Genomic DNA, 17,658 nt, shown 5'->3' with positions numbered 1-17,658 from the left:
CGACTCTACTCTCGCCCCCGGACTGGATCCGACCTGACCTCTCTCTCTCTCGCTCTCTCTCCCCTCCCTCTCTCTCTTTCTCTCTCCCCTCCCCCTCCCTCCCTCTCTCCCCCTCCCTCCCTCCCTCCTTCCCCCTCTCCCTCTCCCTCTCCCTCCCTCCCTCCCGAACCGTACCTCTCTCCCCGACCCGACCCAACGTCACCTACCTCTGTGCTGGGGACGGGCCCTGCCTGAAATCTCGGGCCCGGCCCGTTCAGCCTTCGGTCCCGACGGCATAACGCTTCCTAAAGGCCTGCCTGAAGAACTTTCACACAGGTAGGAACATGGTTTATTTAATCTTTTCTTTGCTTATAAATGTTTATTCAGGTTGGATTTATTTTTATAATATTTGTATAAGTATAACTAAGGATTTATTGTAAAATTTAATGACTTCCCTTCCCCCCCTCCCCTCCCCTCCCCCCCTCTTCCCCTACGCCTAATTTGTAACCTGCGCCTGATTTTTTAATGTGTAGAACAGGTTTTTTCAGTTCTACAAAAATCTTCACTTGCTCCATTCTAAGTTAGTTTGGAGTACGTTTTCACTGTGGAAACTTTGAAATCAGGCGTCAGTGGCCGGACACGCCCTCCTTTGAAGAAAAAATTCTGTTCCAAAGTAGAACTGTTCTACCTGACTAGAACTGCAGAAAAAAAAATGTGGAAAATTGCGATTTCTAAGATAGTCCGTTCTCCACCAGTTGCTCCTAAAAATCAGGTGCAAATCATGTGGAAACTTGGGCCCATCGATTCTACTAGAGGGGCATCAAGCAAATAACATGTGACCCAATATCCACCCCCTACAATCCAAAGGGAGATGAATGCATCAAGCTGACTTAGCAGGACCGTATTGGAAACAGACGCGGCTATAATTATCCACGCAAATTAATTTCTTTCTCAGATTAGCTGTGCATACGTATTCATATAAGCTTGATATCTTCAGTGTAACTTAAGTTGCCACAGAGTAAAATAAATCTCAACATTTCTTTTATATTTGGACAAAAAACAAACTTTAAAATTTAACTGTTTTAAATTAAATATCTAATGGGAGATTAGGTGACGAATGGGATCGAAATTTTTTCTCCCTCAGGCATGACTTTCAATCCACCAATATTGGCCATGACAGCGGGGATAGCTCCCCTGCTCTTTTTCGAAATAGTGCCATGGGATCTTTTACGCCCGCTGCAGAAAGCAAACGGGACCTCGGTTCAACGTCTTATCCGAAAGATGGCACCTCCGACAGTCCAGTGTTCCTTCAGCACTGCACTGGTGTGTTAGCCTCGATTCCTTTGTGCTCGAGTGCCTGGAATGGGACTTGAACCCACAACCTTCTGACTCATAGGTGAGAGTGCTACCCACTGGGCCACAGCTGACAAAGTTAAAGTAATTAACAGATTTTGTTGTTTGTTATCCGGGGCTATTAATAGCTTCTCTAGATATCGGGGTAAAGAGAGGTCACAGGGAGCCTCAGAGAATAATCTAAAACATAGAAACTGAAGAATCTACAGGAAGGGTAGAAAAAGATCCAGAAACAAGAGTGGTTAAGAAACACTGGGGGGCAGGGAGTAAATGAAGCTTTAATCTGGACGTGCTGAGCTATACCAAACCTGGAAGTGCTTACTGCCGATGCTAAGAAATCAAAGTAGCTGTACACCAGAAATGAGACGGGAAAACTGACAGCATTTCTGTGAAGAAATCCAATTGTTTTCTTCTTCCATCATACTTAAGGTTCTCAGCTTTCATATAACTAGGAGTAAGACTGGCAGAAGTCAGAACTAGGTAATTTGTTGTTAACGTGGTTGGGTCCTTGGGAAGCGTAGAGTCATCTCCCAAAGGGTCAATGAAACTACAGATGGAAGTAACAAAACCTGTTTATCAGCCCGTACAAATTCACTGTCATAAAGAATGAAAACCTGGCAACAAAGTCATCTGCCAACACTGGTCAAACAGGGGAGAGCTCTGGATGTCCCTGAAGCAACACAAGGTGTGCAGCAGCTAAGGGGTACGAGGTAGGAAAGTCAATACAAAATAACTCATCAATGCCAAGTAGATTTACCCTCTCGAGAGGCTGCTAACACACTAAAACCTCCCAGATTACTGATTTACAAATAGCACTGAAAAAAGGCGATGGCTGCTTAACCGTCTCAACTCTGAGATTTGTGAAAGATGTGAGTTCAGCATCATAATTGATACGCTCATAATAAAGGATGAAACTGAGTACTGTGAGCAATGAGTAAGTGTGACCTTAGCTCCTTTAATAAGGCTCCAGAATGCAGGTACCGCATGGCTGGCCTGCTTATATACAGTGCTCCCAAGGGATGCTGGGATCCCTTGGGACTCCAACAGGTAGGCCCTCTGGTGGTGATGTGATACAGGTTGCCAAGGGTTAAATGCATAATAATAATGCTGAGTGTTGCCAGCATTTTCTTTGAGTATCATAATAATGCAGCCTGTGACGTTGTAGGCATGTTTTTGGAATAGCCTCTGTAATTGAATAGATACTAAGTGACTCCCAAGATGTGGCACAAGTAGTCTGGTAGACAGATACTGAACTGAAGTGGAATTTTGAGAAGCTCAGTACTTTTGTACTTAGAGGTTCACTGAGAGAGAAAGCGAGATCTCAAAACAAAGAGTAATCGATTAAGAAAATCAAATTCTGATGCAATGAAGAACACTCAATTAGGGGGGAATATAACACTAGTATTTTCCTTTTCAATTATTTATTTTGACCCCCGGTCTTGACTTTCCTGCAGCTGAGAAGATGGGTTGGAGACTCTCTCAAAAACCACAACCATTCTTTGGCTAGCCGAGGAAGTATGCAAAAGCAGCCTGGGTTAATTGGCTGAGTTTTGCTTCCACCTTGTGGAGAATTGACTGATCTCCACTTGGTTGTTTGAGAGAATGGCATCTTTGATGCCACTGTGTAGGGAAATCAGTCTGGAGTGCAGCACAATGGAGTTTCAGTATATTTTGCATCTATTTTTTATATTTGTTCTCGGGGCATGGGCGACACTGGCAAAAGCCCCCATTTATTGCTCATTCCTAGTTGCCACAAGTAGCCTTCTCCTTGAACCGCTGCAGTCCTTGTGCTGATGGTTCTCCAACAATGGTGTTAAGCAGGGAGTTCCAGGATACTGACCCAGTGACAATGAAGGAATGTTGACATACATCCAAATCAGGAGAGTGGGCGATTTGAAGGCGATGTTTGGGAAGTGTAGAATTAGATTGATTTGCAGAGGCTTCAACTTTCCTGTGTCAACAAAGTACAGGCAGTCATGTGTCTATTTGGACACAAGACCACTGACCGTTTGCTCCTGCAACTGCACATCCTCCAGAAACTCCTCCGCTTCAGTAACATCGGTGTGTTTGTTCTTCTTGACTATTTGGTTCTTATTTCGTTCTCTCCAATCCATTTTATCTTCCTCTTAAGAGCAGTCATTGAATTACTTGGTAACACATTCCGACTGGATGTTATGTGACAGCGCATAGTTTAGCACAAGACGACAATTTTTAGTACTCTGTGCTTCTGGTTCCTATTTGTAGGAAAGAAATTAGATGACAAGACTGTGTGACAGAATCACTTTAGGAGATGTGGTAATCCATACCATCTGTAAGATGCACTGCAGCAACTCACCAAGGCTTCTTCGGCAGCACCTCCCAAACCCGCGACCTCTACCACCTAGAAGATTAAGGGCAGCAGGCCCATGGGAACACCATCACCTGCAAGCTCCTCTCCAAATCACACATCATCCTGACTTGGAAATATATCGCCGTTCCTTCATCGTCGCTGGATCAAACTCCTGGAACTCCCTCCCTGACAGCACTGTGGGAGTACTTTCACCACACGGACTGCAATGGTTCAAGAAGGTCGCTCACCACCACCTTCTCAAGGGCAATTAGGGATGGGCAATAATGCTGGCCTCACTAGCGACGCCCACATCCCGGAATGAGTATTTTTAAAAATCCAAACTGGATTCCATTTGCAGCCAAAGTGTACAGGATATGTAGGAACTGGAGTCCAGTGGCAGGGCCGTCGATCAACCAAACTACTGTGTCCTAGCTAAATTAAAAATCCTACATTATAAGATTAATTTTTCAATAAATTTTTCTCTTGCACGTACCATTCTGCAGAGTTGCAGTGATGCTTTCTATCTGATCCAACACAAATCAACATTCTTTTCTGACTTGTGTTCTATTCGGGATGGGTAATTGGTAGAATTTATAAATCAGGTTACTTCTGTACACTTGGATGTTTCAGTCTCGAGGTTGCCTCGATTTCAGGATAGCATTTCCTGAACAGATAGCATTCCTGGTAAAGATCCTCCCACCCATCAGGCAGAAGGGGCGTCAGCAAGTCTGGCAGTAGTTAATTTGATCCCTAAAAAAGTGGGTCTCCACTGCCACCATACCAAGGCCTTTCATATTTCAGGAGTAGCAAATGGCAGGAGAAAAGCAGAGAAACTTTGTTAACATAACTGCGCTTTCCGATGTCCGAACTGGCATTCAAGACCTACAATTTGAAGTTTTCATTAGGTTGATGCAACAACTAAATTATGAAAGTCAAGAACAGAAAAACTGATCAGCTACTTGAAAAACGTTTTTACGCAGCGAGTGGTTAGGATCTGGAATACACTGCCTAAAAGGGTGGAGGAGGCGGATTCAATCGTGGCTTTCAAAAGGGAATTGGATAAGTAGCTCAAGGAAAAAAAGTGCAGTGCTACGGGGTAAGGGTGAGGGAGTGGGAGTAGCTGAAGCACTCTTGCAGAGAGCCGGCACGGGCTCAACAGGCCGAACGGCCTCCTTCTGTGCTGTAACCATTCTATGATTCTACTGAAGGTGTATGATGATATGGTCCCTATTGCAGTGTAGGAAATGCCAGAATTGTAGCATTACATAGAAACATAGAAAATAGGTACAGGAGGAGGTCATTCAGCCCTTCGAACCTGCACCAACATTCAATAAGTGCATGGCTGATCGTTCACTTCAGTACCCCTTTCCTGCTTTCTTTCCATACCCCTTGATCCCTTTAGCCATAAGGGCTATATCTAACTCGCTCTTGAATACATCCAATGAACTGGCATCAACAACTCTCTGCGGTAGGGAATTCCACAGGTTCACAACTCTGAGTGAAGAAGTTTCTCCTCATCTCAGTCCTAAATGGCTTAGCCCTTATACTTAGACTATGTCCCCTGGTTCTGGACTTCCCCAACATCAGTTACAGCAGTTGTGCAACATGTAGACTATGGAGCATTACACCGAGCACTGCCAGTGTACAAATGATGGGTCATGGCAGTAGCAGCTGACTACGGGTGGCTGTCTTTAATTCATACTAGCTCACCTGTGGCATTGCTTATGGATGGTGTGCATCCTGCCGTTTAGCACGATGACTGGGAATTTAGTTGCCTTCCTGTGTCATTGTTATTGAAGAAAATCCTGAGTTTGAAGTACCCTGTACTGGGCAATCCTGGGTTTGAAGTACTGTGCCATGTTTGTTTTCATAGTGACCAGTATGTGCTACTTGTATTTGACCGTCATATATTTGGACACTTTCGATGTTTTCCAGGTGAAAACCTTTTAATTATTTTGATATGTCACACATGCAAGCTCAAGTCAGTCAAGATATAAATGGTAGGCCTTACGTCAATCAAACCATTGTGCAAACGCCAACATGATGAGTGTCAAGATGCTTGAGGAGAATATACTGAACACTTATTTGGAAATATTTACTGAACTGTACTGAATTGTACCATTATCTACAAGCATTAGAAAGACCACTAATTTCAAGTGATAGAACAAACAAAAGAACTTGCGTTTATATAGCACCTTTCAAATCCTCAGGACATCCCAAAGTGTTTCACAGCCAATCAAGTACTTTTGAAGTGTAGTCACTGTTGTCACGTAGCAAATATTAACTCCCTCAATATTGCACTGCAGTGGCAGCCTAATTCTTGAACCCACAACATTCTGACTCGGAGGCGAGAGTGCTACCAGATGAACGAAGCGGAAACAGAAAACCACAAAGAGAGCTGGCATGGGACTTAGAAAAGGAGCTGGTCTTGCCAAACCTAACCGGCAGCCCTAGCTGCCAGCACTAAAGAGCCAACATCAGGAACTGCCCATCCCTCACCAAAACAAAAAAAGTAAAAGGACAGGCCTGATTAGTACCAAGCATTCATACGGTCAATAATGACTAGGTCTACAAAATAAATTTGAAGCATCACAAAGAATTTCAACTCTACTTTTGGAAACGGCAAGTGGTTAATGCTACTCACCAGCATTCAGTGTCTTAAATTTTTGCTTTAGCTCACGTGGAGTGAGGCGATAATGATCGAGGCCATCGTTCCAATAGATACGATCGAGTACTTGCAGGTCTCCGCCTACCAACCAACTGCCACTCTGCATTACCATCTGTAGTTTTGATAAGGGATCAGAACCAAGAAAACAAACTTACATTTTTAATAAGCAAATCTGGGAAATAATAGACAAAAATGGCAGATGCTGGAAATCTGAAATAAAAGCTGAAAATGCTTGAAACCAATGTTCCCCCGTTAAGCTGGGCGGCCACGCAGCGCTGCAGTCTGGAGGTCCCTCGCAGGCTGCTGGACGGCTTTACAATGGGAAAAACTGCGCATTAAATTTAAATGGGCCACGCTGCCCATTAAAGGGACCGCGCACCGGGGGAATATTGCTCAGAACTCTCCATGGGTCAGGCAGCAGCTGTGTGGAGAAAGATAGAGTCAATGTTTCTGGTCGATGGCGAAACATCCTCTGGACACATCTTTCCTTTCTTTAATTTCTCTCATTATTACCTCCTTTTACACTGCACCATTTTCAATTCTGTCATTTAATCATCTTCCACCCTCCACCGAATCACAGGCCTCTCCTTTTTTTATTTTCTTAGCTCCTTCCCCCTGGCTCTTGTGAGGTGTTCATTTGTAACATTACAGTTCTGGCAAAAAGTCATCGATCTGAAAGGTTAACCCTATATTTATCTCCCCGTAGATGCTGTCTGACGTGGTGAGTGTTTCCAGCATCATCATCGAGGACATATAGAACTAACTGTATAAAAACACCCCCAGCACAGGTAGATACATCACTTGAATAAAACTTCAGTGGTATAGAAAGGAAACTGAAAATAATTGTAGGAAGCAATGGATATTTTTCATAATAACAAATATTAGAGATTACATTTTAAATGGTTATTTTTCAATGTTTAAAACGTAACTAAGAATGCACAAACAAATAAAGCAGAAAATGCTGCATGCAAGGTGTCCCGTACATTTATACTACTCGTCCATACGAGGAGGATAACGGGCTTCTGTGGTGAGTTAGGGAGTCCCCGATATTCCAATTGAAAAGCGAGTGGCTTGCAGCTGCATAACATATAAAATAACTGATGGGTAGAGGGTATTTATTGGCAGTCAAACACCCCCAACCACCACTCCTTTAGACGCCACTAATCGACTTGACCAGGTCGTAACAAGACGGAACCCCTACATGCCTCCTGATAAGCGTCTCAGTGCTACCTGCACTGCAACAAGAAAAGCTAAATGTCATGCTGATCTCAGAGGGAGGAAAAAATGCTTTTAACCAAACCTTAATGTAAGGGTGTTCTTTGCAAGTTGTTCCCCACTGGCGGGCGCAACGCTCCTCTTTCCTGTGTTCATAGAATTCCGGATTGCGAAGGATAGCCACCCGCTGTCCATTATACACCAACGCGAAGGCGGTGCAGCCATCCAGTCGCTCTTTATCTTCATGTGTCGCTGTCAGGACGATGGGCACTGACAGGTTGATAAGACCCCCTGCAGGGCAAAAGGGAACAAAACAAATAAGAGCATGAAAGGGCGGGGCAAAGGAAATTATTTATACCGTTTGCAGAGATTATTTTTGCTGGGTGTGCACATGAAAGTAAACACACGACAGATTCAGATGTTCCATTATGTTCCATTATGAGAGCTTCCAGTACAGGGCGCACCACCGTCTCCACATCCCCCACCAATCAAATAAAAATCCTTGGAAACTACCTTCCCCACTCAAGGGGAGATTATACAGGATCAAGTTTCTGTGGGAGTGAGCTGGTTGGTAGTTCCGCTGAGATCAGGATTGAGACTCCTGTGGTTATCTAAACCATGTTGAGTCGTAAATTTGAACAACAGAAACTGGTGTCTAAAGTAGCTCAATTCAGATTGTGGCATGAAGGGTGCGGTGGAGGCTCTTGGCCATGACATCTGCTGTAGCGTTGCTACGGACCAATTTAAAAAAAATCTTGCCTCCATTTCGAGTGTCTGATTTGCCCCGATGCAAGGCTGAAATGACTCCGTAATGCATGATGGCAATTCATCCTCTACAAGGTCTCACCCAATTCACCTTAATCCAAGATCACTGACCATGGGATAAGGGGTAAGCCATATAGGACCGAGATGAGGAGAAACTTTTTCACTCAGAGTAGTGAACCTGTGGAATTCTCTACCACAGAAAGTTGTTGAGTCCAGTTCGTTGGATATATTCACGAGGGAGTTAGATGTGGCCCTTACGGCTAAGGGGATCAGAGGGTATGGAGAGAAGGCGGGAGTGGGGTACTGAAGTTGCATGATTAGCCATGATCATATTGAATGGCGGTGTAGGCTCGAAGGGCCAAATAGCCTACTCCTGTACCTATTTTCTATGTTTCTATTCCATTGCCCCTCCAGCTAGGAAACAAAACGAAGGTCATTTTCACTTTCACCCCCAGGATAGCAGATTGACGGCCGTTATAGAACCCGCCCGATTATAACTTCCAATGATAAAGGAGATTAAAAATCGGGCCGATTCTAGAACGGCTGCACGATCCGCTCCACCAATATACCACCCAAGCGATAAAGGTGAAAATTACCCCCAATATGTTTCAAATTACCATTTTCTTTAACTTTCATTCAAATTACCATATTTTGATTATTCATAACAAAAGCTTTGGAAGGAGAAAAAAAAATCCACTTTGGTCAACTCTACCAAACATTATTGGAAAAGAGAAATCATTGAAGAGCTCAGGCACCAACAGGAAGGTGCGATCTTATTAAGGGTTAACTTTCAAGTCAACTTCAACTCCGATGATTCACAACATGATGCCTAAATTTAAATATTAATGTTCATTTCTGGGATGTGGGCATTGCAGGCAAGTCTGGCATTGATTGCCCATCCCTAGTTGCCCGGATACAAATTAGCGAGCTTGATACCACTTCAGAGGGCAGTTAGGAGTCAACCACATTGGTTTGGTACTGGAGTCAAATATGCCAGACTGGGTAAGGACGACAGGTTTCATTGCCTAAAAGGACATTAGTGAACCAGTTGGGTTTGAACGACAATTCAACAGCTTCATGGTCACAAAAGCAAAATACGGTGGATGCTGAAAATCCTGAAATAAAATCAGAAATTGTTGGAAATACTCAGGTCAGACAGCATCTGAGAAACAGAGTTAATGTTTCAGGTTGACGACCTTTTGTAGAGCTGGAAAAAGTTAGAGGTGTAACAGATTTTATGCAAGTGCAGAGGCAGGGAAAGGGAGGAGGGGGAGGAAAGAACAAAAGGGAAGGTCTGTGATAGGGTGGTCTGCGATAGGGTGGAAGGCAGGAGAGGTTAAATAACAAAAGGGATGATGGTGCGAGGCAAAAGCTGATGGTAATGGGACAAGAAACAAAAGATGGGTTTAGAAGAGGTGCAAATGGAAAGAGCAGGATCAGCATCAGCTGCCGCCCGAAAAATGGGGCCAGAGGTTATGATCCGAAATTGTTGAACTCAGTGTTGAGTCCGGAATGTTGAGCTTCATGGTAACTTTTACTGATACCAGCTTAACACAATGGCATGCAAAGCAAAAAAGGCAAGAGTCGGAGAGTCGGGCCTAGCGAGTCCTGGAGGGAGCGAGTCGGCGAGTCCTGGGGCGAGGGTATCAGCAGAGTCTGGGGCCTCAGGTCCTGCTGCTCGGCACTACATGGACAATGATTTGGGGCCCAGGAGGAACGGTGGGCGGAGCCCGACAGGGGGCGGGGCCTGTCGCCTGTCGGTCAATAAAGTGCAGTACGGGCAGGGGGTTGGGGGTGGGGCCGGACGGGCGCCTGTCTAAGAAAAGTGCAGTACAAATAGTTAGTCCATTAAAAAAAGACAATTTGTTTTGTGTACAACGCGTCAGATACACATCATCATCATCACACCTTAGGGAGCATGTTGGATGGGTTCCCCTGTATTCGCTAAACCAAGTCTCATGCCACCTACTCTCTCCCCAGCTCAAGGCAAACCAGACACAGATACGCTACCACAAGACTGCACATCTCTCGCTCTCCCTTGTTGACAATAAAATTGAATTTTTAAATGGATCAGGCACATGCTCCCTCACGGCTGCCAAAGACTGGATAGCTCTAGCCAGCAAGCAACAGTTTTTAATTTGAAGCAGCTACCAGTAACAGATATCAGCCATGGGTAAACACCCTGCATGAGGGGGCAGGAAGCATGCAACAGGAATGACAACAAGGGGCGACTTTGCACCATTCATCTTTTGCTCAATAAATGTGCTTTTAGTTAAAAGTTTGAAATGAGATCTGATGTCTTGTCTTTCAAAGACATGAGGAAGGTCCTTTTAGAAGCTGGATCCAGCATTTGATGCACAAGAAAGATTGTGTGTGTGTTGTCCTGGGAGCTTAATATCATTTTTTTAAATTCTGTGTGTTCAAATAAAAAAAAATCTTACAGCATAGGAGACCAATCGGCCGGCTCTTTGAAAGAGCTATGCAATTAGTCCCACTCTCCCGCTCTTTCCCCACAGCCCTGCAAATTTTTCCTTTACAAGTATATATCCAATTCCCTTGAGTGTGGCTACTGAATCAGCTTCACCTCCCCTTTCCGGCGGTGCATTCCAGATCATAACTCGCTGGGTAAAAATATTTCTCCTCATCTCCCCTGAATTGAACATTCAGATGTTTGAAGAAACAGATGTTTGAAGAAATAACTAAGAAAACACAATTCAGATAATTTTGAGCATCGAGCAAGTCCCAACCGCTAGACATTAATCGCCACATTAAGGAATTTTAGCAGGGTTTTCGATAACTCAAAATAGAAATGCAACAAAAATGATGGGCTCGGCCTAAAAGACCAATGCTAATCGTCAGCACCTCCCAAACCCACGACCTCTACAACCTAGAAGGACAAGGGCAGCAGGCGCATGGGAGCACCATGCAAGTTCCCCTCCAAGTTACACACCATCCAATATATCGCCTTCAACGTCGCTAGGTCAGAATCCTGCGACTCCCTCCCTAACAGCACTGTGGGAGCACCTCCACCACAAGGACTGCAGCGGTTCAAAAAGGAGGTTCACCACCACCTTCTCAAGGGCAATAAATGCCGGCCTTGCCAGCGACGTCCACATCCCAAAACAAATTTTTTTTAAATCTGAGAAAGGTAGTCAGGTAAATGGAGGAGTCAGATATGCTCAACCATTACACTCGAAAAGGAAAAGTATTAGATTGCTCTCGCAAAGAGCCAACACACACAATGTGCCAAATGGCCTTCCTTCAGTGCTGTATTTTTCCAATATAATTTTAAACCCTCTTATCCTGAAAGGGTGAAAAATAGCACTGCCCGTTTCCCCACTTCAAATGATTACAGGAACATTGCAGAACCAAGATCTTCACAAGTTACAACTATGTGTCTGACCAGTATATTGCTGATCGTCCCCAACACGTTCTCTGGGAGGACCCGAAATCGGATTACATTCTGCCTATCAGTACTTAAAATCAGCACTTTTTTTTTTAGAAAGAGAAAATTACTGTAGCACTCAATAAAAGTCCTTTAAAAATGATAGGCTGTGGAATGTGTAGCCAGTTCCGGTGCTCAAAATCCCAATAATTACCATACCCGTGCTCCTTAAAAAAAAAATAGAAAATGTAACTAGTAGAGTGGACAAGGGCGAACCAGTGGATGTGGTGTATTTGCACTTTCAAAAGGCTTTTGACATGGTCTGACACAAGAGATTGGTGTGCAAAATCAAAGCACATGGTATTGGGGGTAATGTACTGACGTGGATAGAGAACTGGTTGGCAGACAGGAAGCAGAGTGTCGGGATAAACGGGTCCTTTTCAGAATGGCATGCAGTGATTAGTGGGGTGCCGCAGGGCTCAGTGTTGGGACCCCAGCTCTTTACAATATACATTAATGATTTAGATGAAGGAATTGAGTGTAATATCTCCAAGTTTGCAGATGACACTAAGCTGGGTGGTAGTGTGAGCTGTGAGGAGGATGCTAAGAGGCTGCAGGGTGACTTGGACAGGTTAGGTGAGTGGGCAAATGCATGGCAGATGCAGTATAATGTGGATAAATGTGAGGTTATCCACTTTGAGGGCAAAAACACGAAGGCAGATTATCTGAATGGCGGCAGATTAGGAAAAGGGGAGGTGCAACGAGACCTGGGTGTCATGGTACATCAATCATTGAAAGTTGGCATGCAGGTACAGCAGGCGGTGAAGGCGGCAAATGGTATGTTGGCCTTCATAGCTAGGGGATTTGAGTATAAGAACAGGGAACTCTTACTGCAGTTGTATAGGGCCTTGGTGAGGCCTCATCTGGAATATTGTGTTCAGTTTTGGTCTCCTAATCTGAGGAAGGACATTCTTGCTATTGAGGAAGTGCAGCGAAGGTTCACCAGACTGATTCCCAGGATGGCAGGACTGCCAATGAGGAGAGACTGGATCGATTGGGCCTATATTCACTGGAGTTTAGAAGGATGAGAGGGGATCTCAGAAACATATAAAATTCTGACGGGACTGGACAGATTAGATGGAGGAAGAATGTTCCCGATGTTGAGGAAGTCCAGAACCAGAGGACACAGTCTAAGGATAAGGGGTAAGCCATTTAGGACTGAGACGAGGAGAAACTTCTTCACTCAGAGTTGTTAACCTGTGGCATTCCCTATCGCAGAGAGTTGTTGATGCCAGTTCATTGGATATATTCAAGAGGGAGTTAGATATGGCCCTTACGGCTAAAGGGATCAAGGGGTATGGAGAGAAAGCAGCAAAGTGTTACTAAGGTGAATGATCAGCCATGATCTTATTGGAAGGTGGTGCAGGCTTGAAGGGCTGAATGGCCTACTCCTGCACCTACTTTCTATGTTACTTAAGAGCTTGCCCTCTAGAAGTCTGCGATACCTTAAGATCTGCAGCAAGTTTAGCCCATTACTACGTGATTTACCCATGAGTGCAACACCAGAAGACTTTAAAAGAAAAAGACCCGCATTTATATGTTGCCTTTTACAATCTCAGAATGTCCCAAAGCACTTTACAGCCAATTAAATACTTTTTGAAGTTGTAAAGCAGGAAAAGTAGCAGCAAATTTATGAGCAGCAAGGTCCCACAGGCAGCAATGACCAGATAATCTATTTTAGTGATGTCGACTGAGAGATAAATATTGGCCAAGACACCGTGGATAACTCCCCAGCTCCTCTTCAAAATAGTACCATGGGATCTTTTATGTCCACAAGAGGGCAGATGGGGCCTCAGTTTAACGTCTCATTAGTAAGACGGTACCCGCTGACAATGCAGCGCCCCCCCACCCCACCCCCCCCTTCCGGTACTCCACTGGAGTGTCAGCCTAAATTTTGAGCTCAGGTCTCTGGAGTGGGGCTTAAACCCACAACCTTTAGAATCAGAGGCAAGAGTTCTACCAACTGAGCCACAGCTGACACCGGTGTTTAGAGAACAAACTTATATTGTAACTGGAACTATAAACTAATGCTATAGGGCAACAGATTCTCCAAACCCTCGGCTGCAGCAGAGCTACTTTGCAAGTTGCAAGCACACCTTGGAAAACCGCGGGCCGACTTACAGGAGGGGAAGCGACTGCCCGAGGAGGAGAAGCGACCAAAGAGGCAGCGCACAAGCCACTCTTGCATAGCAGCCCCGGTGCATGCACAGCCAAACTCAAGAGCGTACTAGCAAAATTTTAATGCAAGTGCAATGTAAATGTGTTGCAAGCTGACGAAACTGGCCATGCAAATACTGTTTTAAGTCTGAAAATATAAAAGAAACTCAGATTTATATAAATGATAATCTTGTATCTGTGCCACACTTCCTGTCAGCTTTTTCCATTATAAATCCTATGTCCACATCTAGAATGGAAGCTGCCGATGGAAACTTGTCACACTGCATTTAAACTGCAGCGCCACCACTGGCGAGAATGTTCAATTACAGCATGACAAGTTCACATAAGCAGTTTCCATTATAAATGCGTACAGAGGAATTTATAACGGGAATAAAAACTAAGGACAGAATGTGGGAATTTCACATGTGGACTGAATTACACCGTTGCTCCTTGTTCCAATTATCTCCCCACCCATTAACCACACTTCACCTGAAGACGATAGCTTTCCCTTGATTCTCCGTGTGCAATGCCAATTAATTTTAGAAACATAGAAAATAGGTGCAGGAGTAGGCCATTTGGCCCTTCGAGCCTGCACCGCCATTCAATAAGATCATGACTGATCATTCCCTCAGTACCCCTTTCCTACTTTCTCTCCATACCCCTTGATCCCCTTAGCCGTAAGGGCCATATCTAACTCCCTCTTGAATATATCCAATGAACTGGCATCAACAACTCTCTGCGGCAGGGAATTCCACAGGTTAACAACTCTGAGTGAAGAAGTTTCTCCTCATCTCAGTCCTAAATGGCCTACCCCTTATCCTAAGACTATGTCCTCTGGTACTGGACTTCCCCAACATCGGGAACATTCTTCCCGCATCTAACCTGTCCAGTCAGAATTTTATAGGTATCTATGAGATTCCCTCTCATCATTCTAAACTCCAATGAATAAAGGCCCAGTCGATCCAGTCTCTCCTCATATCAGTCCAGCCATCCCAGGAATCAGTCTGGTGAACCTTCACTGCACTCCCTCAATAGCAAGAACGTCCTTCCTCAGATTAGAAGACCAAAACTGAACACAATATTCCAGGTGAGGCCTCACTAAGACCCTATACAACTGCAGTAAGACCTCCCTGCTCCTATACTCAAATCCCCTATCTATGAAGGCCAACATACCATTTGCCTTCTTCACCGCCTGCTGTACCTGCATGCCAACTTTCAATGATTGATGTACCATGACACCCAGGTCTCGTTGCACCTCCCCTTTTTCTAATGTGCCGCCATTCAGATAATATTCTGCCTTCGTGTTTTTGCCCCCAAAATGGATAACCTCACATTTATCTACATTATACTGCATCTGCCATGCATTTGCCCCACTCACCTAACCTGTCCCAAGTCACCCTGCAGCCTCTTAACGTCCTCCTCACAGCTCACACCGCCACCCAGTTTAGTGTCATGTGTTTTAAATGAGCTCCTCAATGTCGGTGGTGCTGACCATGCGCTTGTCTTCACTGTAGCAAAGATCCAGCTACATTGTAAATGAGATGTGGTTCCGATTCAGCACAACACAGAAATGTGGTTGAGACATATTTAACTGCTGTTAACTGTTATTAACCTTGAAGCTTCCAATTCATAGAAGGCTGAAATTTTCCGTCAAGCCCTGCTGGATTCACACAATGTATCCAAGTGGAAACTTTTGTTGCATCTCCATTAGCAGCAGGTGACATTTCGTGCAGCCCCTCCATCCAACCTTTTACTGCAAACCATTAGATCGGTCAAAAAGATGTTAAATCTTTTGTATATAAAAAGGGAGGACAGCCATCATCTGAACCTTAGCTTACGCTTTGCCGCTCTCACCCATGGATTATTTAAGTTCTTACCATCCAAAAGGCAGCCAAAATGAAGGCACTGCAAGAATTCTCGCTCTCTCATGAAGCCATTGAGTGGAGTAGCCCAACCCTCGGCTAGTACCTGCACCCATTGCAAATCCACCTAGAGCCAAGAAAGAGACGCACGTTACACTCAGTGCTTCCTTTTGAAACCCATCAACTTTCGCCACAGCTGAAACAAAAACCCACACACAGTATACATCATGCCTTTTCACATCCTCAGGATGACTCAAAGCTCTTCAAAGCCCATGGAAAACGTAGTCACTGCTGGCAACCGTGGTAGCCAATGTGCACACAGCAAGCCATCTTGAGCAGCAATGAGATAAATGACCAGATAATCTGTTTTTGGTGGTTTTGGTCAAGAGATAAATGCTTATCAGAACACTAGGAAAAATGGATACACCAGGGGGTGCAGAATATCTGGATAGGGCAGGCTGGATCAACCAGTTGGCCCTGATCTGTCCTTGCCCATCGTATGTTAGGCAGGTTCGAAGCCACGTCTCCCTCTGGTTGCAAAAATAAATGAGTCAGGGGGCAGTCCCTGTAATCGACATTGTTGCACAAGCCAAGAAGGAAGCAGGCCTTAACTCAAGGATTTCCAGGGAGAGTGATATTTCCTGAAAGACGTCTGATCAATTTAAGTTAAGTTTATAATGTTTTCCTTATTTGGAAGCACTCTCAATTTTAAAATAGTACTCTTTTAAACTTTCCTTCCCCATTAACTTTAAAGGATAATTATATAATTTCTGCAGGTTATGATAAAGTGGTTACACAGAGAATTGTTGGGAAGAGCATAACTAGAGGCCATCAATATAAGATAGTCACCAAGAAATCCAATAGGGAATTCAGAAGAAACTTCTTTACCCAGAGAGTGGTGAGAATGTGGAACTCGCTACCACAGAGTGGTTGAGGCAAATAGTATAGATGCATTTAAGGGGAGGCTAGACAAGCAAAGAAACATAGAAATTCGGTGCAGGAGTAGGCCAATCGGCCTTCGAGCCTGCACCGTCATTCAATAAGACCATGGCTGATCATTCAACCTCAGTACCCCTTTCCTACTTTCTCTCCATACCCCTTGATCCCTTTGGCCGTAAGGGCCATATCTTTGAGGGAGAAAGGAAGAGAGGGTTATGCAGATAGACTTAGATGAGGAAAGATTGGAGATGGCTCGAGTGGAGCATAAACATCGGCATGGACTGGTTGGGCTGAATGACCTGTTTCGGTGCTGTATATCCTGTGTAAGTCAACCTTTAGTTGTTTTCTGATCACTCTTAGTAACTGAAATAACTTTTTTATTTCTTACTTTTGGTCTTTAAAGATATATATATACACACCCTCATAATTTCAATACAATTTACCAGGAGTACACTAGTTCATTTGTTAGTGAATTTACTGCTACTCCTTACTAATTTAAAACACTGCTCTAATCATTGGCACAGCACAGGGACAGAGCAGCCAATGGCAACAGCCACAGCAGTGGCTCAGTCTGGGATTCAGCTAGACAGGCTCCAGCACACTTGTTATTTACTATAATTTAAATGAGTTGCAGATCCCGATTCTCTGAAGGGACTTAAAATTAGCCACCTTCGCTGGGGTGGCAGGGAGGGAGGGCTGGGGGAAAGAGAGGGAGAGAGTTGAACGTTTGTTGAAAAAGCAACTGTACACAAATGAAACTGTAACTATCTCAGCTGTATAAATATAAAATTATATATAATCTTCAACGTCTCTCTCTCTCTCTTATACTTAAAGCCCATCAAGCCAGCTGTGTGCAATGGCGTAAATACACAATGAACAAAATACATCAAATGCTTACTGTTCTTCCCACCCGCCCCCAAAGAATACCCCCTTCTCCATGGGTTGG

General features: G+C 44.3%; 1 protein-coding gene across 1 annotated transcript in view; it reads right to left on the bottom strand.

Annotated features, from left to right (window-relative positions):
* Positions 1 to 17,658, bottom strand: part of papss1 (3'-phosphoadenosine 5'-phosphosulfate synthase 1) — an 87,695-nt gene that overhangs the window by 22,318 nt on the left and 47,719 nt on the right. Inside the window, exons 7-9 of the mRNA XM_070872579.1 lie at positions 15,789 to 15,900; positions 7,630 to 7,835; positions 6,306 to 6,441 (exon numbers count right to left, since the gene is read on the bottom strand). Coding sequence (XP_070728680.1) covers positions 6,306 to 6,441; positions 7,630 to 7,835; positions 15,789 to 15,900 — 454 coding nt within the window. The remainder of the gene's footprint in view (positions 1 to 6,305; positions 6,442 to 7,629; positions 7,836 to 15,788; positions 15,901 to 17,658) is intronic.

Source organism: Pristiophorus japonicus, chromosome 2 (assembly GCF_044704955.1).
Source record: "Pristiophorus japonicus isolate sPriJap1 chromosome 2, sPriJap1.hap1, whole genome shotgun sequence".
NCBI lineage: Eukaryota > Metazoa > Chordata > Chondrichthyes > Pristiophoridae > Pristiophorus > Pristiophorus japonicus.
Note: the sequence above shows the minus strand (reverse complement) of the source record. Positions and strands in the feature narration are given on the sequence as shown.